This window comes from Rhinopithecus roxellana, chromosome 11 (assembly GCF_007565055.1).
Source record: "Rhinopithecus roxellana isolate Shanxi Qingling chromosome 11, ASM756505v1, whole genome shotgun sequence".
NCBI lineage: Eukaryota > Metazoa > Chordata > Mammalia > Primates > Cercopithecidae > Rhinopithecus > Rhinopithecus roxellana.
In genome coordinates this window covers 106,763,590-106,788,919 of record NC_044559.1, presented here as the reverse complement: position 1 = coordinate 106,788,919, position 25,330 = coordinate 106,763,590, and the positions used below count along the sequence as shown (strand labels likewise).

The 25,330-nt window shown below is 42.7% G+C and overlaps 1 protein-coding gene and 1 non-coding gene across 16 annotated transcripts in view; one reads left to right on the top strand and one right to left on the bottom strand.

The window, feature by feature from the left end:
* ABI1 (abl interactor 1) overlaps positions 1-14,781 on the bottom strand; it is a 117,878-nt gene extending 103,097 nt beyond the window's left edge. For all 15 annotated transcript variants that reach the window (XM_010381439.2, XM_010381443.2, XM_030940037.1 and 12 more), the window contains exon 1: positions 14,442-14,781. In XM_010381439.2, coding sequence (XP_010379741.1) covers positions 14,442-14,558 — 117 coding nt within the window. In that variant the 5' untranslated portion in view covers positions 14,559-14,781. The remainder of the gene's footprint in view (positions 1-14,441) is intronic.
* A 7,213-nt stretch (positions 14,782-21,994) lies between these two features.
* On the top strand, positions 21,995-22,097 carry LOC115900605. The gene has a single exon (XR_004060274.1). It is a non-coding gene; the product is annotated as a small nucleolar RNA U13 (small nucleolar RNA).
* The last annotated feature ends 3,233 nt before the right edge of the window (positions 22,098-25,330 follow it).

The following is a 25,330-nucleotide window of genomic DNA, read 5'->3' as shown; positions in this document are numbered from 1 at the left end:
CCCAGCACTTTGGGACGCCAACGCAGGCAGATCACCTGAGGTCAGGAGTTCAATACCAGCCTGGCCAACATGGTGAAACCCTGTCTCTACAAAAAAACTACAAAAAGTAGCCGGGCATGGTGGCAGGCACCTGTAATCCAGCTACTGAGGCTGAGGCAGACAGACTTGCTTGAAACTGGGAGGCAGAGGTTGCAGTGAGCCAAGATCACACCACTGCACTCTAGCCTGGGCAACAGAGCTAGACTCCGTCTCAAAAAAACAAAAGATTTTAGAAAAACCACCACCAATTGCTACCATCACCTCCAGACTAGCCTCCCTCCAATCTGTTCTGAACTCCTTCCAATCTGTACTCAATCTTCCTTCCAATCTGTTCTCCACTCTAAACAAGAGGAACCTTTATAAAAAGTAAAAAAGGTATCATCCCATTAAAACTTTCTTTTTCTTTTTTTTTTTTTTCCTTGAGGCAGAGTCTCACTCTGTTGCCCAGGCTGGAGTGCAATGGCACGATCTCAGCTCACTGCAACCTCCGCCTCCTGGGTCCAAGTGATTCTCCTGCCTCACCCTCCTGAGTGGCTGGGACTACAGGCAAGCACCACCATGCCAGGCTAATTTTTGTATTTTTAATTGAGATGGGGTTTCACCATGTTGGCCAGACTGGTCTCGAACTCCTGACCTCAAGTGATGGGCCCACCTTGGCCTCCCAAAGTGCTGGGATTATAGGCATGAGCCACTGTGCCCAGCTGGCTTAAAACTTTCAATGCCTTCTCATCAGCCTCAGAAAAAGAAAACATCAAAATCCTTATCAGGTAACTATCTTCCTCTTCACAAATGACTCTGTTTACTCTGAAGTACACAAGTGTGTAACTTGTTCAAAATCACTCTGCCTTCACTCACCTTTGAGCCTGTATGCATGCTGTTCCCCTCTGCAGAGACACTGTTTTCCCTTCCCCCAAATGTTCTCTGTTAACATATATTCACCCTTCAGATCTCAACTCCAACATTACTTCTATGACACACTAAGCTAGGTGGCAGCACCTGATATATACTTTCATGTCACATGTACCTTCCCTAGGTGTAATTTATTTCTCTTTTTTTTTTTTTTTTTTTTTTGAGACGGAGTCTCGCTCTGTTGCCCAGGCTAGAGTGCAGTGGCGCGATCTTGGCTCACTGCAAGCTCCGCCTTCCAGGTTCATGCCATTCTCCTGCCTCAGTCTCCCAAGTAGCTGGGACTACAGGCGCCCACCACCACGCCCAGCTATGTTTTTTGTATTTTTAGTAGAGACGGGGTCTCACCATGTTAGCCAGGATGCTCTCAATCTCCTAACCCTGTGATCTGCCTGCCTTGGCCTCCCAAAAGTGCTGGGATTATAGGCGTGAGCCACCGCACCCGGCCGATGTAATGTATTATAGTTGGAGTTATTTGATTAACAGAGGAGGTCAACTATAAATCACTTAAGGGTAGAAATTGTATCTGATTCACAAAACAGTCTGACATATAATACATGTAAAAAGTCGCAGAATAACTGAGTATGTGACAAACTAATAAATTCTGTCATACTAAGAAGCACAATACATACAGTTATACATATATTTCATTTTACTGTGCATTTCTTTTGGAAATCCTGTGGTTCCAACTTGGGAACCTACACAATTTTGCCAGTTTTCTTTGGCATCTTTATGGTATTATCTGATTATTCTAAAAGAATAAGAGTATCACCAGTTTGTCTTCCCATTATTCAAAGCAAACTCTGAGGACCAGGCACAGTGGCTCATGCCAGTAATCTTAACTCTTTGGGAGGTCAAGGTAGGCCGATCCCTTGACCCCAGGAGTTCAAGACCAGCCTGGGCAACATGGTAAAACCCTGTCCTTATTAAAAAATAATAACAAAAATTAGCCAAGCATAGTGTCGCACACCTGTAGTCCCAGTTACTTGGGAAGCTGAGGTGGGAGGATTGCTTGAGCCCAGGAGGTTGAGGCTGCAGTGAGCTGAGATTGCACCACTGTACTACAGCCTGGGCAACAGAAAGAGACCCTATCTTTAAAAAAAAAAAAAAAAAGCAAAATTTGATTATTATTAATTTTAAGGGAAGATGGAACTGAAAAAAAAAAAAAAGCTTCTCAACGCTTTTAAAAGAGGTATGATTCAACAGAGGAAAAGATAAATCCTAAGCCTTTTTTCATGGAAAACACAAAATGTATATAATAAAAGGGGGAAAATGCCAGAGAAACAACTAAAACAAAAATTGTACCCTCCGTTTTTTGTCCTTTTCTTTCACTTCAGCTGGGTTATTCCTATTTTTTAAGATGTTGGGCCAGGCCTGGTGGCTCACACCTGGGAGGCTCACACTTTGGGAGGTCAAGTCAGGAGGACTGCTTGAGCTCAGGAGTTCAAGACCAGACTGGACAACATGGTGAAACCCTGTCTCTACAAAAAATACCCAAAAAATTAGTTGGGCATGGTGGTGCACCTGTAATTCCAGCTACTTGGGAGGCTTAGGTGGGAGGATGACCTGAGCCCAGGATTTCAAGGCTGCAGTGAACAGTAATCGTGCCACTGCACTCCAGAACCTGGGCAACAGAGTGAGACCCTGTCTCAAAAAAAAAAAGAAGATGTAAATATATTAGTACCAAAATGATATGTGCCATGGATAATAACAAGAGATTTCTTCACATCTAATTTGGAACATACTCAAATTAGAAATGAATGACTATTATATCATTTTAAAATTAAAATTATTTCTCACTACTTCCTAAAAATCATTTAACAACTCCCTATGAATCAAATAAACTCATATCAACAAATTACTACATTTTTGGTATGAAATTTGAAGATAACAGATGTATGAAACTTTTAGCAGCAAATCAGTTTCAAAATCAGTGCTAGTGAAAGGTGAATTGTACAGAGCAATAAGACCCAAATAGTGAGAACCAAAATAATTAGCACAGTACGCAATATAATAAGAGGCTTTTTTCTTTTTTGAGACGGAGTCTCGCTCTATCACCCAGGCTGGAGTGCAATGGTGCGATCACAGCTCACTGCAACCTCTCCCTCCCAGGTTCAAGTGATTGTCCTGCCTCAGCCTCCCAAGTAGCTGGGATTACAGGCACGTGCCACCACGCCCAGCTAATTTTTGAATTTTTAGTAGAGACAGGAGTTCACCATGTTGGCCAGGCTGGTCTTGAACTCATGACCTCAGGTGACCCACTCACCTTGGCCTCCCAAAATGCTGAGATTACAGGCGTGAGCCACTGCGCCTGGCCAAGACTTTCTACATAAGAAACTTTACATTTTTTATTTTAATGGTAACTACATTAGTCAGGGATTCACAAGATACATAGTAGTATACAAAGATATTTAAAATTCTGACTCCCATTACCACAAAAGGAAGGTATTAAGTCTACTGAACCAATCATCTATCCCAAATGTTGTCTAGTGTGCTCTGCAAACCCCTGAGGATTCCTAAGACCTTTACACGGGGTCCACAAGGTCAAAATTATTTTTATACTACTACTAATGTTATTTGCTTTCTTTCCTAAGTTGACATTTGAATTGAGGGTACAAAAACAAAGGTGAGTAAAACTACAGTAGCCTCTCAGGCAATCACAGCAACATCACCGACAATACTAGTAGTCACCATGTTCTTTACTGCCAACCATCCACAGAAAAAAGAAGAAAAAGAAGTTTAAGAAAGCCAGTTTCACTTTAAAATGCTCTTGATGAAGCAGGAAAATTTATTAGTTCTATTAAATCTTGACCCTTGAGAAAATGTCTTTTAATATTGTGTATGACAAAATGGAAATACACATATAGTACTTCTGCTACATACTAAGTATGATGGCTCCTGTTAGGAAAAAGCACTTGTGCAGTTTATTTGCAAGCAGAATAAGCCAATTATTCATGGAACATCATTATTACTTCAAAAACAACTCACACGTAAACTAAGATTATTTAGACTTGAGCATCTGGCAGACATTTTCCTAAAAATGAGTAAGTAAGCCTAACACTTCAAGGAAAATAACTGGCAATATTTGTTGCCAATAATAAAATGTAAGCTTTCAAGCAAAAACTGCAATCTTAGAAAACTTGCATCCATCAATGTGAACTTGAAAGCTTTGATACTTGAAAATTCTTCAAGTGAGATCTGTGTTAATATTAGTGATTATAATTTTTTCACATTGTATAATGAAATGTGTCAACATTCAGAAGGTCTGCATAACTCAGTGAAAAATATTTTCCAAATGGCCTATGCAATGTATTTTAATGCAATGGAGTATAAAATGTTTATTGATACGGTTTCAGAATCCACACTGTAACTAACCTTTAAGAAACTACCATCTACCAAGTTTTGTTGTAGTATCAAAGAAAATTATCCACAACTATGTGCACGGCATATTACAATAGTCCCCCTTTTTCTACTACATAACCATGTAAGGACAGATTTCCTTCACATACTTCAACCAAAACAAAATGAACAGATTAACTACAGAAGCAGATATAAGAATTTTGTTGCCACTGAGATGTGCAATAATGTAAATTAATGTTACTCTTGCCCTAAACATTTTTGTTTTGGAAAACTAAGGTTACATTTTTCATAAAACATATTATTTATGTTAACAATAAACCCATTAGATATCACTTTAAATGAATTAATAAATGTTTTAAACTGCTCAGTTTTAGTTTTAGAACAGTAAATGCTAATAGATAGAACCCACCTAAAAAAAAGTTCTCGGCTGGGCACGGTGGCTCATGCCTGTAATCCCAGAACTTTGGGAGGCCGAGGCGGGCGGATCATGAGGTCAGGAGTTCAAGACCAGCCTAGCCAACATGGTGAAACCCCGTCTCTACTAAAAATACAAATTAGCCAGGTGTCGTAGCACGTGCCTGTAGTCCCAACTACTTGGGAAGCTAAGGCAGGAGAATTGCTTGAACCTGGGAGGCAGAGGTTGCAGTGAGCCTAGACCGCGCCATTGCATTTCCAACCTGGGCAACAGAGTGTGACTCCGTCTCAAAAAAAAAAAAAAAAAAAAAAAAATGATGCCCAGGTTTCAGTGAGTCCATACGAAGCCACTTTAATACTTAATAGTAAAAGAGAATAATGGGCCAGAGAGTAATAGGAAAAGCAGAGAAGCCAAAGGATTAACTTCTCAAAAAAAGTACGAAAAATCAACCACGCAAAATGATGACAAGAAAACAAGCATGATGAGAATTAATATGAGAAAGAATTTTGCAACATGGAGGTTATTAGCATTCAGAGAGCAGTGGAAATAGAACAGGTTAAAGAGTGAATGAAAAGTGAGAGATGGAAGAAGATGCCTGGTTTTTTGTTTTTATTTTAAAAGACAGGGTTTCACTGTTGCCCAGGCTGGAGTGCAGTGGCGCGATCATAGCTCACTGCAGCCTCAAACTCCTGAGCTCAAGTGATCCTCCCATCTCAGCCTGCCAAGTAACTGGGACTACAGACTAAGCTAATTTTTTTTTTGAGACAGGGTTCTGCTTTGTTACCCAAGCTGGTCTCAAACTCCTGGGTTCAAGCAATCCTCCTACCTCAGCCTCCCAAGTAACTGGGATTACGGACTTCAGCCACTGCAGCTAGCTGACAATAGTATAATAAAACTAGTTAACCCATAAAGGAGAGATAGGTCGGTTACTAGATGGGTATATGAAGTCAAAAGAGTTTTCAAGTATGGCAGCAATCTGAAATGTTTCAATTCTGAAAACAGAAATTCAGTAAACAGAGGAGGTATAAATATATCAGAAGCAGAAGGTTTATGAAAAGGCAGGAGAGAATGTGACCCAGAGTTAGGACTTCAGCTAGGAGGAAGAACGCCTCTCTTCCATTATGAAAAGGAAGTAGAACAGGGTGAGCGAGGATAGAAGGTTTGGAGATGCAGTGGTAAGAAATTACAGGTCTTATATGATCAAGTCTATTTTCTCTATGAAACAAAAAACAAGAAAGGAAAGAGTCAGATTTCAAAAGGGGATAAAAAATTTAAAATAGTTTGTGGTAAGTGGAAGAATAAACTGGCGAGGTTATCTAGTGGGACTGCCTAACTATGCTGAGGGCCCACTTTAGAGTAACAATCACGATTTTAAAATGACACCCGTGAGCTGAGCATGGTGGGAGGGGCTTGGGGGGGAATGTCTGTAGAACCAGCTACTCAGGAGGCTGAGATGGGAGGATCGCTTGACCCCAGAATTACAAGAACAGCTGGGGAACACAGAAGACCCCATCCTTCATAAAAATTAAAAATAAAATGGCACCCATGTACTCTTTTCTCTGCATTGCCTTATTAAAATAAGCATCTGGGCTGACCGCGGTGGCTCACACCTGTAATTCCAGCACTTTGGGAGGCCAAGGCCGGTGGATCACCTAAGGTTGGGAGTCCGAGACCAGCCTGACCAATGTGGAGAAAGCCTGTCTCTACTAAAAATACAAAACTGGCCATGCGTGGTGGTGCATGCCTGTAATCCCAGCTACTCAGGAGGCTGAGGCAGGAGAATTGACTGAACCCAGGAGGCAGAAGTTGCGGTGAGCGGAGATTGTGCCATTGTACTCCAGCTTGGGCAACAAGAGCGAAACTCCGTCTCAAAAAAAAATAAAATAAAATAAGCATCTGTTGTTACAACTCTTAAGTTGCTAATATTTGACGTAGTAGAAAGCACCTTTTTCTATATGATGTAATATATACATTTCTGATGTTTAAGTGGAGGGCATTAATTTCTCATGGGTTCTGAAAAAGTGCCACACTCACCTTTCCAGAGAAGGAAAAATAAAATGTACCAAATACAATTTTGTCAAATAATGTAGAAATTATTAATAAAAATTAATTATAAAGCATTGAGGAAATGAGTGAATTAAAGGTAAATTGAAGTTTTTCAAAAATATATTTGTGCTGATCTGGCATGGTGGCTTACGCGTGTAATCCCAACACTTTGGGAGGCCAAGCCAGGAGGATCGCTTGAGTCCAGAAGTTCAGGACAAGCCTGGGCAACAAGGCGAAATCCCATCTCTACAAAAATTACAAAAAATTAGCTGGGTGTGGTCCCTCATTAACAGATTTTCTTCATAAACACAGGTTCACTACTAACTATGTCTGAGAAAGTTTTATTTTGTAAATGGAGAAAATTAATAGATCCAAAGTTAAAAGTACTTATTTGGGTTGACACACAGTAGTCAAATTTCAAGTCTCCATTCTAAGGGATGGATGTTTACTGTTAAAAAGAGCAAGTCAACTATTTCCTTTAAAAACAAAATTCAATAATTGCTACTTTCCTATTGTCTTATTTCTCAATGATGTCCTTTTTTTAAAAATCCCTTATTTCTAACATGATGTCTTATTAAATATTAAGATCTACAAAGTTTGTAGTTCTGGGGTTTGACTATTATTTCTTCTACAATCAAACCATAATTTCAATAAATATTACAATCAACACAAGATGATATTACGAAAAATATACAAACTCCCAATCAAAACTTTTTAAATGCTTCAAAATTAGCATTTAACTATCATTTTTACCTTACTTTTTTCTTTTCTTTTTTTGAGACGGAATCTCACTCTGTTGCCCAGGCTGCCAGTTCCGTGGCACGATCTCCGCTCACTGCAAGCTCTGCCTCCCGGGTTCACGCCATTCAGCCGCCTCAGCCTCCTGAGTAGCTGGGACTACAGGCGCCCATCACCACACCCGGCTAATTTTGTTTTTGTATTTTTAGTAGAGACAGGGTTTCACCATGTTAGCCAGGATGGTCTCGACCTCCTGACCTCATGATCTGCCCACCTCAGCCTCCCAAAGTGCTGGAATTACAGGCGTGAGCCACCATGCCCAGCTTTTATCTTACTTTTCATGACAACACTATTTTCATGGATTTTATAGATTTGTATCTGCACAATCTCCTAGAGTTTGATCCAACCTCTTATCTCAATATGGACACTTCCTTTCTGGCTAACATATTTTTGACTGTTAACTGTGTTAATTCTTAGGACATAATTTCACTGAATATAAATAAGGTTAGTACAAATGGCCACACAGCAGATCCCCAATTGCCTAAATATCTCCTTTCCACAAGGACTATTAGCATTCCTGAGCTATCAGAATCAACTGGAGAAAGCAGAAGCACATAAGAAAAATTTGAAAGTATCCTAAGGGATTATTTCAACAATTTTCTAAGAAAACTCTCCAAAAGACAGAAGCATGCTAAAATTGAGGTTCTAAACAGACCAGGACTAGAGAGAAGTATTACATATAAAGCTGTTATTAGTATTAAAGCTACAAAAGAAAAAAGAAACATTAGTTTTAATACAAATTTTCAAATATTATGTAGCCCTAAAAATATTCAGTATTCACCTTGAGAGTATTAGCAAGAACTGATATATGTGATATGAACTTTCATAAGAACTGATATGCTGGGTTCATAGACATGGTGTGAAAGAAAAAAAAAATGAAAGAAAAGAAAAAAAAGAACTGATATGCTAGGTCAGATCCTGCTCTACCCAGCCCTGTATCACCTTGACACAACAGTATGAATAAACATGTAATGACATGGCATGGGTCAATTTAACAAGGATCTCCCATAAAATTATCTAACCTTCTGTTAAATACATTTACATTTCCAACCTATATCTCTAACTTTGCTAGCCACTGTTTTACTCAAACTTCAAAGTGCAATTCTAAGAATTCAAATCATTCCAATCTATCCTAATCTCCTGAATCACTTTGTTTCTCTCCAAACCTGGTTTGTATAGAAATCACATGTACCCAGAATATTTCAACACATTTTTTGTTAATCTCTACAAATTCGTCTCCAAAATTTCTTAGCACAATTGCAACACAGACTAAGAATAGAAAAAAAAACAGGCAAGGATGCAGGAAAAGAAAAAGGATCCAGGGAGCTCAGTGAAAAACTAGCCTATAATTCCTATACAGCGTTCAGTATCCTTAATCTGGAAATCTAAAACCCAAAACTTTTTGAGCATCAACATGACACAAAAAAAAATGCTCATTAGACTATTCTGGATTTTAGATTTTCAGATTAGGGATGCTCAACCATTAAGTATATAATGCAAATATTCCAAAATTCAACAAAAAATTCTGTAATCTGAAACATTTCAGATGCTAAAGTTACCATCCTTTGGTGATATGGGCAAGTCCCTAAATTACAAACATACCTCTTCTTATAGTTACAAACCGGAAACAATGGTAAAGAGTTGTTAGGTTCCCAGGCTTGCCCAATACCAGTCTAATCTGTTAATTCCACGGTATTCCTAAACCAGTCTTGAGTTCCAGATTCATTCATGTGGAAACAGTATATGAAAAGAGCACAGCCTATGGAGTCTGCCAGAGTCAGAAGGAAGTCCTGACTGCCAATTACTAGCTCTATGACTAAACAAAACTTGACTTTTATGAGTCCTAATTTCCTCGTATGTAAGACAGCACTGTCTGTCATGTAGAGTTTGTAAGGCTTAAAGATAATACAAAACCAACCAGCAGAGACTGCAATGGAGTAGGTATTCAATAAATAGAGGCAATTACATTACCCTCTACCCTTATCTATTCACACACTGTTTTTATCCCCTATGTTGCCATAAGAACCCCATTCAGGTCCTGGCGTGGTAGCTCACGCCTGTAATCCCAGCACTTTGGGAGGCTGAGGTGGGTGGATCACCTGAGGTCAGGAGTTTGAGACCAGCCTGGCCAACATGGTGAAACTCCATATCTATTAAAAATACAAAAATTAGCCAGGCATGGTGGTGGGCACCTGTAATCTCAACCACTCGGGAGGCTGGGGCAGGAGAATCACTTGAACCCGGGAGGTGTAGATTGCAGTGAGCTGAGATCGTGCCACTGTACTCCAGAGAGAGACTCCACCTCAAAAAAACAAAAAATCCCATTCCAGACTGGGCATGGTGGCTTACACCTGTAATCCCAACTCCATGGGAGACTGCGGAGGGTGGATCACCTGAGGCCAGGAGTCCAAGACCAGCCTGGTCAACATGGTGAGACCCTGTCTCTACTAAAAATGCAAAAATTAGCTGGGTGCAGTGGCACGCACCTGTAGTCCCTGCTACTCGGGAGGCTGAGGCAGGAGAATCGTTTGGAGGTTGCAGTGAGCTGAGAAAATCTGGGTTTGATTCCAGGCACCACCTCATACAAGCTACTGAACTTTAGGTTGGGTATTTAATACCTCTGAACCTCTAATTGTCCATCAGTTACTCAAAAAAAAAAAAAAAAAAGAAGTGACGCAGTTTATAAACTGGCATAAAGTGTACAGTATCAGAAATGTTAGCTTTTACCTACTCCAAAGGGATCCTGCTCAAAAATCACCCGCCTTCTGAGATTAAATGTGCTAATGAAGGAAATGTCACAGGAGGAGGAAAGCAAGCTGAAGTGAGTAGCTCACAGTAACATACTGGGATGATATCCCCTTCATACTCCCAGACTTTAGAACATACTTGTTAACCCAAATAAAGCTCCTGGTAGAACTCCAGACAAAAAATAAAATTAAATTTTAAAGTTAAGCTGTATGAAGACTTCTCTGTCCTTACCCCCAGCCTACCAATCTGCATCCTGACAAATCTTCTTAAGCAGTTTCTACTCCTTTTCACTCAGCTTTCCTTCCTATTTCCCAAAATAGTTTCCATAACAAAGGCAGTATGAACTAACTCTAAGGTAGAGCACAGAGAACTGGCTAAACATGTGTGTTCAAGTTAAGCACTGTCCTTGGCATGAAAAATTCAATCTGGTCATATTAAACAAAGATGGAAAAGTCTCCTCTGTATGTCTACATAAATACTATACAAAAACACTTTCAGCCAGGCATGGTGGCTCACACCTGTAATCCCAATTTGGGAGGCCGAGGAGGGCAGATCACCTGAGGTCAGGAGTTCGAGACCAGCCTGGCCAACATGACGAAACCCTGCCTCTGCTAAGAACACAAAAAATTAGCCAAGGGTGGTGGTGGGCACCTGTAATCCCAGCTACTTGAGAGTCTGAGGCAGGAGAATCGCTTGAACCCAGGAGGCTGAGGTTTCAGTGAGCCGAGATCACGCCATTGCACTCCAGCCCGGGTGATACAGCGAGACTCAATCTCAAAAAAAATGAAAAACACCTTCTGACAAGGTGCAGTGGCTTATGTCTGTAATACTAGCATACTGGGAGGCCAAAGCAGACAGATCGCTTGAGCCCAGGAGTTTGAGACCAGCCTAGGCAACATGGCAAAACCTCATCTCTACAAAAAAATACAGAAATTAGCTGGGAGCGGTGGTGCGCACCTGTAGTCCCAGCTACCTGTGGGGGCTGAGGTGTGAGGATCTCCAGAGCCCAGGAGGTTGAGGCTGCAGTAAGCCATGATGGCATCACTGCACTCCAGCCTGAGCAACAGAGCAAGACCCTGTCTCAAAAAACAGAAAAAAAAAAAAGAAAAAACGCTTTCTATTTTTAATATTATTTATCCCATGGCAACTTTTAAAACCCTGTTCTTGCACACACGTGTGGTCTCAGCTACATGGGAGGCTAAGGTGGGAGGCTACATGGGAGGCTAAGGATTGCTTGAGCCCAGGAGGTGGAGGCTGCAGTGAGTGGTGTTCACACACCAATGCACTCCAGCCTGGGTGACAGAGCAAGTCTCTGTCTCAAAAAAAAAAAAAAAAAAAAAAGAAAAAGAAAAGAAAGAAAAAAACTGTCCTTTTTAACGTAGAATCTTTTCAGATGTTTTGCTATTAATAATACAATCTAATAAAGCCAACAGAACCAAAGAACTAATGAACTGCCCCAAGAACTTAAATGCACCACAGCCAAAAGAGTTTCTCAGCTACACACCTTAGCTAAACTGGACTGCACTTTCAAACTACAGAAAAATGAAATGAAAAGTGAATCTCAGAACAAAAATCACCCAAGCAATAACTTAGCTCACCTTATTTAAAAATTCTCAAAGCACACATCAACTGCATACTTTCACTGAGAAGAGGTATATTTACGAAGAGTATTAGTTATAAATAACCCAATCAGGTCACAGGAAGGATATAGAAAGACCTCAACAGACACCCTAATGGATATTTCTAATATTATTTATTCCCCATTCTTAGCACCAAAGTCATCAGCACCACCTACCACATCAACTTCCACATCACTTTCTGAGTCTGACCCTGTCTGAGTCCCTTAGGGAAGCAACTAGTGGCCTGGATCTTGTAGCCCAATGAATAAAAGCTACTAAGGTATTTAGATCATCATTGCTTTGTGTGAATTCTTTTTTTTTTTTTTTCCAGTATAAACAAAACACCTCACTGGTGTCAGATTTAGAATTATACCCCACCCCACCCCCGCAAAAAACGAAAATAAAAAAACGGGGCCTGCACCATGGCACTAACATTTTATAAAGTGAGAGACTGTATGAGAAATAACATGACTTAATTAGAGATATTAGCAAAGAAGTTTTAAAGTGCTTCAAAGTTACATGATCATAGCAAGAGGAGTAAAGGAAAGGGGTCAGAGAGGGGTAAAAAAAGCATTACAGCATACAACTACCTGAAAAAGAAATAGTACACAGGTTAAAACACGTTTACAGTTACCAACAGTTGCCAACACATAGTTACCACACTATATACTCGTCAGATTTCCCAACACGCAAAACAAAAAGGAGCCACCCTGTATGAAGTACTTATCTACTGACTTCTACAGAGAAGACATAACTTTTCTGGAAAGGGAGCAATTTAACTTACTGTGCTCTCCTTTTGGCTTATCAAAAATCTTTAAAACTTTCAGCAAATTAAGGTTCTCCTCAATTTCAAGGCTTTTCATGTTAAGTTGAATAAAAGTTGCCTATTTTTAATATCGATAAACTACAAGATCACTTTTATTTTTGCAAACTATAGCCACTTTTCTACTAGATTTTTAAGTTTCGAAGGGCTAAATATAAAGTTTGCATAAACAAAGTGATACAGTAGATGTGGCAGGTATTCAACAAGTTTACTTATCCGAAGAATTCCTAAAGTAAAAACTTGACAAAAAAATTGTGAAGATAAATTCCGAGTAGTGCTACTGAAGATACAATGTTACTAACATCAAAATTGAAAAATATTCAAAACATTCTGAAAACAGCATCTCCCTCTAAAAATAAAGAGGGAAAGCATTTGCCAACACAGAAACATTGGTTCTTAAAAATTATAATCACATGGGAGGCGTCTCTATAAATAATTTAGTTCTGAATTGCAATAACCCTAACCTTTCAAAGCACGTCCTGGCCTTGCCTTACCAAAGCAAGAGCATTTCTGGTGGCTTTATATTTATACAAAGGACTGTGCTACTTTGTTTCTAGTGCAAACTGTTGGTTTCCACAGTTAAAGATCTTCAAAACAAACTACCACACACAATTCACTTCCAATCATCCAAAAAGAAATGAACAAACCAGCATCTGTCACCAAGTCCCAAGAGTTTTCTAATTTACAATAACTGATATTTTTACGTTGTAGTTCGGAGTATTTGGATTCATATACTATACATTTACTTAGCTTGTTAAGGGAGAAACCTCAGAAAATAAGCAACCAGCGATGACACCAGTCTATTTTAAGTTACTTATGAAGCCTACAGTTCAAGAACTTTTGGGAGAAGGGAGAGTATTTAAGCCGTTTTTCCAAGGAGTTAAAAACAATTCGTGTTTGATAATTAATGATAGCAGCCCTAACAACCTCTTAGAATACATTACGGTGGCGCGGAAGTGAAAACGATGGTGGGGGGAGAACCCGACTTGAAAATGGACAAGCAGGCAGATTTACAAACCTTCAATTAAAGGAATTTTAAGATTAACTTCTCTCAAACGCCCTCCCTCACTCCCCACACCCGCTTCCTCCTCTCCTCCGGGAGGTCGGTGTAATGTGACTCATGACAAATTTTTTTAAAATAAATAAATAAATAAAAGACACACCCTCTGGGGGCTGAAACTGACATAATCGCCCCCACCCCACCCTCCGCCGACACACAACACACACCCCGCTGGTCCTATCCCTTCTGCGGCTTGAGCCTGGTCCCTGCCCTCTCCTCTCCGGGCGCAGAGAGGCGGCGCGGCGGCAGCAGGGGGGTCTCCGGGACGCCAGCCCCGCGGACTGGAGGCTACCTGGGGGGCGCGCGACCCCGGTGGCCCGGCCCTGGGGAAGGCGGACGCGAGGGGGGCGCCGGGCTGCGGCGGCGGCGGGCTCCCGGCTCCCTCGCCCATTTTCTCTCCCCTTCCATCGATTTCCACTACCACAGCCACTTCCTGTATCGCAGCCTGACTACCTCAGCCCGGCCACTCGCTCTGTCCCCGGTTGGGGCTGGGGTTGGGGCTGCGGTAGGGGCTCGGGCTGGTGGCAGCCGCTGAGGTCAGGGCAGTTCCCCACCCCGCCCAGTGGGCTGGTCACTCCGGCGGGTCCTCGACCCGGCCAGCGCCCGCCGGCCGCCAGCACGCCTCACCTGTATGTAGTTGTTTTCACAGTAGTCCGCCACCCGAGTCAGGTTCTGGTAACTCTCGATCAGCGCCCTCTTGCCAGACGGGATCTCCTCCTCTAGTAACATCTGCAGCTCTGCCATTTTCCACCCCTCTGCATCGCTTCCTCTCGCGTTAAAGAGACAGAGGCAGCAAGGTCCGCCGAGGCTCCGAGCACCTCACAGCCCGGATACAAACCGACTACCCGCCCTCCCGCCTGGTATTGTGGGACAGCACCTCCTCCCCTTCTTCCTCACTCTCTCGGGTCTCCCTCCACCCACTTCGCGCAGCCGCCTGAACCTCATTCTCTCGCGAGCCTTCATTTCTTCCCCCCCTCCCCCCGCCGGGCCGCGGGATTTTGTTTTCTTTGGCACTGTCTTCTGGGAATTGTAGTCTCTCTTAGACTAGGCTGTCCGTCCAAAGCGCATGCGCGCAGACACCTCTGAAAACAACGAGGCAGAGCGCAGAAAGCGGAGACCGAAGGTGGAGGGAGGGGGCGGTGTTGGGGGGAAGTCCGGAGTTTCCTCACAGCTCCGGAAGGTGGCGCCACAGGGTGATTCTGGGGGAGTGAAATCGGTTCCCCAAGTTTCATGTGAAACTTGGCAGAACTTGGTTAATTAGGAAATGTCAGTGAATCAGGGACATCCATTCACAGAAGGATTAAAAAGGGACAGAGTACGGAAAACTAGATTTTTACTTCCTCTGCCTTCTTAGAAATAACGCGAGTCAGGCTTTACTTTCTGAACTTTCGCCCCCATCAATTAATTTAAAATTTAGCAAAGATTTCTTGATTGCCAGCTGTTTACCAAGCGGTGTACTGGACACTGGGGGTACAAGTTGAGTACGAATTCCATACCCTTAAAGACTCAATTATAAAATAAACATACATAGCTTATAGGGCTTTCCTGCCCTAATTTCTCTTTTCTGTGACTCTGCTTGGCATGTAATCTTCCTACACTTTTAAAGTCAAGTGCACGGTTTTTTAGGGGTGGGGGTTGTTTGTTTGAGACAGGATCTCACTCTTACCCAGCCTGGAGTACGGTGGTGGTGGCGCAATCACGGCTCTCTGCAGCCTAGACCTCCTAGACTCAAGCGATCCTCATGCCTCAGCCTCCGGAGTAACTGGGACTATAAGCGAGGGTCACTATACTGGGGCTGAGCTTTTTAATTTTTTGTAGTGACAGGGATCCAATTTTGTTGCCCTCGCTGGTCTCGAACCCCTGGCCTCAAGCAATCCTTCTGCCTCAGCCTCCCAAACTGCTAGGATTACAATCATGAGCCACCCACCCTGGCCCTTCGTTTTTTGCTTCTGGATTTTTGTTTTGTTTTTATCACCTGCTTTGGAATAGTCTCAAAAGGCCCTATATTTCAAGCTCTTCACTTCAACGGGAACATTAAATGCTTTGGATATAATCAGCTACGAAAAGTGTTGTCCAAAGGCCAAAGAGGAAACTAAAGATCATTGTAAAATCCATATGTCCATGTATCTCCATAAAGTCATTTAGAATCAAAATAACTATAGCATTAACAACATCACTCAACCAAATTAAAAATTGCCATCACCAGGTATTTATTGAATATTGCCTTTACTAGGGCCTTATTCAGGGCCCCAGGGAACTAGTTTCCCTCTTCAACCTCTGAAAGGAAAAATTCAGTTTCCTACTAAAAGCGTTAACTTCCCCTTGCCACCAGATTCTCCATCAAGGATTCTGTGGTCTATAAATCAATAATAAATGTATTACTTTCCATGATATCTGGAATAGGTATAATAGTTATCTTTTGATACTTATCGTTAACCCAAACACGACTTAATCCAAGTTATTAAAATTTAATGTATTATTGATCTCGGTCTCTACTTGAGATTTAACTGTACAAATCACTCGGTTTGCATGTATCCAAATATTGACACATTTCAACAACATTGGGGAAGTGATTAGGGAGGTAATACTGATTTACTATTTTCAACGTACTTTCCATGCAGTTGAGCTATGAATGAATAATAATAATAATCATGATAAATACAAACAAAAAGTACTGTCAGATTTCTTCTCACAACTCTGAGAGATAATATAAATATTTTCCTTCTTTATCAAATAAGGAAATTTAAGCTTACATAGGTTAAGGAATTTAGCTAAGGGTACTACTGAAAATGCCGTCAAGTTTCCTAGGTTACTGATTGATATAGTTTGAATCTGTATCCCGGCCAAATCTCATGTTGAATTGTAATTCCTAATGTTGGAGGTGGGACGTGGGGGAAGGGTGAATGGATCACGTGTCAGATTTTTCGTGAATAGTTAGGCAGCATCCTGTTGGAACTCTTCCCATGATCTCCAGTGAGTTCTCCTGAGATCTGCTCATTTATAAGTGTATGACATCACGCCTGTAATCCCAGCACTTTGGGAGGCCAAGGCGGGCAGATCTCGAGGTCAGGAGATCAAGACCATCCTGGCTAACATGGTGAAACCCCGTCTCTACTAAAAATACAAAAAAATCAGCCGGGCGTGGTGGAGGGCGCCTGTAGTCCCAGCTACTCGGGAGGCTGAGGCAGGAGAATGGCGTGAACCCGGGAGGCGGAGCTTGCAGTGAGCGGAAATCGCGCCCCTGCACTCCAGCCTGGGCGACAGAGCGAGACTCTGTCTCAAAAAAAATAAAAATAAAAAAATAAAAGTCCATGGCAGCCCAGTGCAGTGGCTTGCGCCTGTAATCCCAGACTTTGGGAGACCAAGGCGGGAGACTCGCTTGACTCCCAAAATGGGAGACCAACATGATGAACTACTTCCACTTGAGTTCCACTTGAGTTCCAGACCACCCCGGGCAACATGGCAAAAACCCGTCTCTACAAAACACATGAAAAATTAGCCAGGTGTGGTAGTGAGCACCTGTAGACTCAGTTACTTAGGAGGCTGAGGTAAGAGGATTGCTTGAGCCTGGGAGGCAGTGATTGCAGTGAGCCAAGATCACACCACTGCACTCTAGCCTGGGTGACAGAGGGAGATCATGTCTTAAAAATAAAATAAGAGTATATGACACCTCCCCGCCTGCCTCCTGCTCCCCTCCTGCCACGTGAGACGCTTCTCTTCCTCTTTTCCTTCCCGCCATTATCAGAAGCTTCTTGAAGCCTCCCGGAAGCAGAAGCTGCTATGCTTCTGGTACAACCTGCAGAGCCGTGAACCAATTAAACCTCTTTTCTTTATAAATTACCCAGTCTCTGATAGTTCTTTATAGCAGTGCTAGAATGGACTAATACAGTGATATTTCCAAAATCCAGTGGATAGTGCAACCTTGTACAAATATTTGCAGCTCATGTAAAGTTCACTCAAAGAACTTATCCCTCATGCCTTAAAGGTGAGGAGGAAAAGCAAGAGGAGGAAAGGGAGGAGAAAGAGGTGGAAGAGGAGGGGGAGGAGGAGGAGGAAGGAGAAGAAGGAGGAGGAGAAACAAAAGAGGGGGGAGGAGGAGGAGGAGGGGAAGAAGAAAGAAGGAAGAAGAGGCAAACCAAAACCTGGGAGAAAATATCTGCAAAACAAATATCTTGATAAAGGAGTTGTACCCTAATATACAAACAACTCTTACAATTCAGTAATAAGATGACAAATCAGTTTTTAAAACAAGCCAAAAGGCTGGGCGCAATGGCTCACACCTGTAATCCCAGCATTTTGGGAGGCTGAGCCAGGAGGATCACCTGAGCCTAGGAGTTTGAGACCAGCTTGGGCAACAGGCTGTCTCTACAAAATGTATGTATTTTTTCAAGTAACCAGGCACGAACTGGGCACAGAGGCTCATACCTGTAATCCCAGCACTTTGGGAGGTCAATGTGGGTGAACCACTTGAGGCCAGGAGTTCGAGACCAGCCTGGCCAACACGGTGAAACCCCATCTCTACTAAACATAAAATACCAAAATTAGCTGGGCATGGTACTTAGGCAGCTGAGGCAGGAGAATCACTTGAACCCAAGAGGCAGATGTTGCAGTGAGCTGAGATCACACCACTGCAGTCCAGCCTGGGTGACAGAGGGAGACTCTTATCTCAAAAGAAAAAAAAAAAAAACGGCACGGTGGCTCACATCGGTAATCCCAGCACTTTGGGAGGCTGAGGTGCACAGATCACCTCAGACTGGGAGTTCGCAACCAGCCTGACCAACATGGAGAAATCCCATCTCTACTAAAAATACAAAATTAGCCGTGCGTGGTGGCACACGCCTGTAGTCCCAGCTACTCGGGAGGCTGAGGCAGGAGAATTGCTTGAACCCACAAGGCAGAGGTTGTGGTGAGCCAAGATTGCACCATTGCACTCCAGCCTGGGAAACAAGAGCAAAACTTTGTCTCAAACAAACAAACAAACAAACAAATAAATAAATAACAAACTGTATGATTCCTCTTCTATGAAATTTTAGAAAAGGCAAAATTACAGTGATAGAAATCAGATCAGACTTTGCCAAAGGCTGTAGTAGTGGTGGGGTGACACCAAAGGGATGCAAGTCAACTTTTAGACATAATGGAAATATTCGGATGCAAGTGAACTTTTAGACGTAATGGAAATATTCAATATCATCACTGTACTGGGGGTTACATAACTACATACATTTGTCAAATCACCTTGAATTGCACACTTAAAATCTGTGCCTTTTGCCAGGTGTGGTGGCTCACGCCTGTAATCCCAGCACTTTGGGAGGCCAACGCAGGTGGATCACATGAAGACATGAGTTCAAGACCATCCTGGCCAACGTGGTGAAACCCTATCTCTATTAAAAATACAAAAATTAGCCGGGCGTGGTGGCGCACACCTGTAATCCCAGCTACTCAGGAGGCTGAGGCAAGATAATCACTTGAACCTGGGAGGCGGAGGTTGCAGTGAGTCAAGATCACACCACTGCACTCCAGCCTGGACTACAGACTGAGACTCCATCTCAAAAAAAAAAAAAAAAAAATCTGTGCCTTTTATTGCAACTAAGTTATACCTCTGAGCCGGGCATGGTGGCTTCCCTAGCTACTCGGAAGGCTAATGCTAGAGGAGCCCAGGAGGCTGAGGTTGCAGTGAGCTATGATGGCGAACCTTCACTCAAGTCTGGGTGACAAAGCAAGATCCTGTCTCAAAATAAATAAATAACTTAAGTATATCTCGATGAAGCTGGACAAAGAAAATGCAAGTAGGGAAACAATTCCTTGCTTCAAATAATAAAAAAGGGAAAACTACGTATTTCTGTTGCCTTTGATGTATGGTGAAAAGTATAAGTGACTAAAAGTTCAAGAGTTAACATTAAGAATTGCAGGTAGGGCTGGGTGCAGTGTCTCACACCTGTAATCCCAGCACTTTGGGAGGCCAAGGCAGGCGGATCACCTGAGGTCAGGAATTCGAGACTAGCCTGGCCAACATGGTGAAACTCTGTCTCTATTAAAAATACAAAAATTAGCTGGGCGTGGTGCCAGGTGCCTTTAATCCCAGCTACTCAGGAGGCTGAGGCAGGAGAATTGCTTGAACCGGGAGGCGGAGGCGGAGGTTGCAGTGAGCTGAGATCATGTCACTGCACTCCAGCCTGGGCAACAAGAGCAAGACTCCATCTCAAAAAAAAAAAAAAAAAAAAAAAAAAAAAAGAATTGCAGGTAGACACTGTGACACTAAATTAAGGGCATCACGCTAACTTTTTCAGTTTAACTTCTCTCCCGTAATGTGCACCTTTATACTCTTTATTGAGTTAGTATTTTTCTGTGGATTTTGTGCAAATAAATTATACTGAAATGCCTTTCAAAGAATCCCAACAGAATAAGGAAAAACAGTGGCTGTATATACCTAATGATGTATTCCTAGGGCTAAAACTGTAAATCGGACCTTGCACATTTCATTTCATGGATGTCTACTCAGACTAATCAATTTGGTCATGAAAAACCGTGTGTAACTGAAAATTCGGCACATATGCATGAAGAGAAATTGAAATTTCTGTATCTCGCTCAGAAATAGCAGATTGCTAGCCATCATAAAGACTCACTTCAGAAGAATTAAGAGATGTTCCAGGCGAAATCATAATTTGGATTATTTTGGTACATAATTGCTAATCTTATTATCTAGCACACCACATCCTGAGAATCTCAGACTTCTGAAAAGTTAATTCACGATATGGTATCCTAGAACATTACATTGGAAGTGAGTGGTCCACAGACCAGAATGTAGAGTAGCAGTGAGAACTAGTGGAAAGAAGCCAGGGGTCAGGCAATCAGGGTTTTCCCCCTAAACCTGCCTGCCTCCTCAACCCCTGACACCCCAGGTACCCACCACCCCCACCACCACCACTATGTGACATGACCACCTTCTCCATGAAAACAGGGTAAGGAGGAGTATATTACTCTACCAGGGCTGCCATAACAAAATACCACAGACTGGGTAGCTTAAACAACAAAAATTTATTTCTCACAGTTTTGGAGGCTGGAGGCCTAAGATCAAGAAGTATGCGGAGTTGGTTTCCCTGAAGTGTCTCTTCTTGGCTTGTAGATAGTTGCCTTCTTACTGTGCCCTCACCTGCACCCACATCCCTGATGTCTCTTCCTCTTCTTATAAGGACAACATTTATACTGAATTAGGGCCCCACCCTAAAGACCTTATCTTAGTAATATCTTTAAAGGTACTGGGGTTAGGACTTCCACATGTGAATTTGGCATGATCTTGGCTCACTGCAATCTCCACCTCCCGAGTTCAAGTGAATCTCATGCCTCAGCCTCCTGAGTAGCTGGGAATCCAGTCATGTGCCACCACACCCAGCTAATTTTTGTATTTTTTGGTAGAGATGGGGTTTCACTATGTTGGCCAGGCTGGTCTCAAACTCCTGACCTCAAGTGATCAAACCACCTCAGCCTCCCAAAGTGCTGGGATTACAGGCATGAGTCACCATGCCCAGCCGTGGTTTTTTTTTTTTTTTTTTTTTTTTTGAGTTGGAGTCTTGCTCTGTTGTCCAGGCTGGAGTGCAGTGGCATGGTCTTGGCTCATTGCAAACTCCGCCTCCTGAGTTCAAGCAATTCTCCTGCCTCAGTCGCCCAAGTAGCTGGGATTACAGGTGCCTGCCACCACACGCAGCTAATTTTTTGTATTTTTGGCAGAGACGGGTTTCACCATGTTGGCCAGGTTGGTCTCAAACTCCTGACCTCGTGATCCGCCCACCTCAGCCTCCGAAAGCACTGGGATTACAGGCATGAGCCACCGTGCCTGGCCAGTATGGTTTTTAGATGAGTAAATCTCTTGTTAATTTTGGAAGCTGCTGAACCAACATCTCCTTCAACATCTCCTTCTCCACCTCCCTTTTCAACTTCAGTAAGATTTTGTAAGCATTTGTAACAGAGCAGTTTCTGGAGCAGTTAACCTGGCCAGGTACAACAAGTACCTCATTCTCTGAGCCTACTGGTGAACTGGGAGCTATTGACGGTCTTCCCTGAACTTTGAGTATCAAACTCTTCCAATGGTTTTATAAATCCCTTACTTATTGAAATAGCTATAGTAATTTTTGTTTCCTGACTGGACTCTGATACAACTAAAAAAAACAAATTTAAAAGTTCTGATTCTTTCATAGTTCATAAGCATGATGATTGGGTTTTCACGCTATGTGTAAGATGTGCCTCCATCAAACCTTGTTAAGATGTTGGCATGTTACCCATCTGATGTGGGGGGAAAATAAAAGTTTGAGGTAGTCCCAGCTACTCAGGAGACTGAGCCAAGAGGACCACCTGAGCCCAGGAGTTTGGGCTGTTGCGTGAAATGACTGGACTTGTGAATATCACTGCACTCCAGCCTGGGCAACACTGTGAGACCTAGTCTCTGAAAAAAGTTCTAGAGACAAATGACAATCCACGTAAAGTTAGTATTTCTTTCGTTGGAAGTTACAGAAAATAGCTCAAGCTATCATCAGTTGAGGGTGGGAGAAAAAAAGACTTTATTATAAAAATTCAGGCATAGGCCGGGCGCGGTGGCTCAAGCCTGTAATCCCAGCACTTTGGGAGGCCGAGACGGGCGGATCACGAGGTCAGGAGATCAAGACCATCCTGGCTAACATGGTGAAACCCCGTCTCTACTAAAAATACAAAAATCTAGCCGGGCGACCTGGCGGGCGCCTGTAGTCCCAGCTACTCAGGAGGCTGAGGCAGGAGAATGGCGTGAACCCAGGAGGCGGAGCTTGCAGTGAGCTGAGATCCGGCCACTGCACTCCAGCCTGGGCGACAGAGCGAGACTCCGTCTCAAAAAAAAAAAAAAAAAAAAAAAAAAAAAAAAAAAAAAAAAAAAAAATTCAGGCATAAAGAAATCAGAAATAGAAATGCAATCAGTAATCAGTCCTAAGAAAGTACTAGAATGGGCCGGGCGCCGTGGCTCACGCCTGTAATCCCAGCACTTTGGGAGGCCGAGGCGGGCGTATCACGAGGTCAGGAGATCGAGACCATCCTGGCTAACACAGTAAAACCCCGTCTCTACTAAAAAATACAAAAAATTAGCTGGCCATAGTGGCGGGCGCCTGTAGTCCCAGCTACTCGGGAGGCTGAGGCAGGAGAATGATGTCAACCCGGGAGGCGGAGCTTGCAGTGAGCGGAGATGGCGCCACTGCACTCTAGCCTGGGGCGACAGAGCGAGACTCCGTCTCAAAAAAAAAAAAAAAAAAAAAAGAAGTACTAGAATGAATAATTTGGAAGAACAGCAGGAACCCAGGCAGCATTCTCAATAAATGTCTTGTTTCTTTGCGAAAAGGTTTTTTTCACTGCCCTTTCTAAATGGTGGAGAGCATGATAAATTCAAATCCCAAGTTTTCCCTTCTACTGCATTCAAGAAGCCCAGTCTGAGATTGAAATCCTTCCATTCCAAACCCATATCTCCCAAAAAGAAAATCTGATTATTCCAAGTTAAATTTCTTTTTTAAATATTATTTTGTATTTTATTTATTTTTTTGAGACAGACCCTCACTCTGTTGCCCAGGCTGGAGTGCAGTGGCCCTATCTCAGCGCACTACAACCTTAGCCTCCCGGGTTCAAGTGATTCTCCTGCCTCAGCCTCCCGAGTAGCTGGGACTATAGGCATGCGCCACCATGCCCAGCTCATTTTTGTATTTTTAGTAGAGACGGGGTTTCACTATGTTAGTCAGACTGATCTCGAACTCCTGACCTTGTGATTCGCCCACCTTGGCCTCCCAAAGTGCTAGGATAAAGGCATGAGCCACAACGTCCATCCTCCTCCTCTCCTTTTCTTCTTCTTCCTCTTTTTCTTTTGAGACAGGTTGTCTCTCTGCTGCTTAGGCTAGAGTGCAGTGGCGTCGTCACAGCTCACTGTGGCTTACTGCAGCCTCAACCTCCCATCTCAGCCTTCCAAGTAGCTGGGACTACAGGCTCACACCGCCATGCCTGATTTTTTTGTTGTTGTTAAGAAATGAGGTCTTGCCCTGTTGCCCAGGCTGGTCTTTAACTCCTGGGCTCAAGTGATCCTCTTGCCTCCGCCTCCCAAATTTCTGGGATTACAGGCGTGAGCCACCATGCCTAACCATCAGCTTGAATTTCATCTTCTTTCCACTTATCACCTTTGGCAGTAGGGGCATGTTCAAACAGCAGCAGCGAAACTATTTGAACCACCCTGAGGCTGGCGTGGGAAGTTTCCGGAGAGAGTAGGTAATCAAGAAAACAACAGTGTCAGATGTCTACTGAGGAAAATTGTGCAATACATATACGTGTTACCTGGGCGCTATCCAGGACTACCATGTGTGGTTATGCGGGTTACTCATACACAGCACACTTGGCTGAGGATTAAGTAGGATCTGAGCTTTGTGCGCCAAGCTGAAAGCTCTGGTGTGGACTGCATTCACTCAGAGGAAGAGGTTCCCTTTTTAGAATTAGTGCAAGAGTGCTTCACCAGCTTTCAGGAAGTAGCTCTAGTAATGGTTTTAAAAATATGCTAATATGTTTTGCTTTTCCTAGTGATGGAATGAGATTTTTAATCTTTTTTTTTTTTTTTTTAATTCTGAGGCAATCATTTGCTCTGGAGAGAATGTGGATTGTTAGGTCACAAATGGAAAAGAGGATGAAAAAGTCAATTTTCAGATTTTTCAAAGCAAACTAGGATCTTAAAACCAGTCATGAGAAAATGGCCTGGCAAGTCAGACTTCATTATAAGAAAAGGATTTCAGAATTTTAAAGCATCCTTTCATATATCAAAAGTAAGGCTTAGATGTTGGGGAATTGAGTTTTATTATAAAGCCGTGTATAGAGAAGATCCAAGTCATGAAAAGGAGTTAGAGAGCCCAAGACTCAGGGAAGGAGGGGAAAGAAAAGCAAGAAAGGGGGAAAAGGCTGGGTGTGGTGGCTCACGCCTGTAATCCCAGCACTTTCTGAGGCCGAGGCTGGTGGATCATCTGAGGTCAGGATTTCAAGACCACCCTAGCCAAAGTGGTGAAATCCTGTCTCTACTAAAATTACAAAAATTAGGCAGACGTGGTGGTGAGCGCCTGTAGTCCCAGCTACTTGAGAGGCTCAGGCAGGAGAATCCGTCGAACCTAGGAGGCGGAGGTTGCGGTGAGCGGAGATTGCACCACTGCGTTCCAGCCTGGGCAACAGAACAAGACCCCATCTCAAAAAAAAAAAAAAAAAAAAAAAAAAAAAAAAAAAAGAAAGAAAGAAAGGGGGGGAAAAGGTTTAGGTTCACACTCTGGGAAGAAACATTCAAATAAGTTTTTGGGACTCAGTGTAGGGGTTCTTTCTCCTGACTTCTCAGTGCATAATCCAAGAAATCAAAAACCCCTTTGAAAACATTCTCCATTCTGTAAAGGCGAGAGACACATGACTGCATCCAAGTGCTAATTTCGAAATGGTTGAGGAGGTTTCTAGGCAAATGGGCCCAAGATGGTGTCTGCATTCTTTAGTAACTG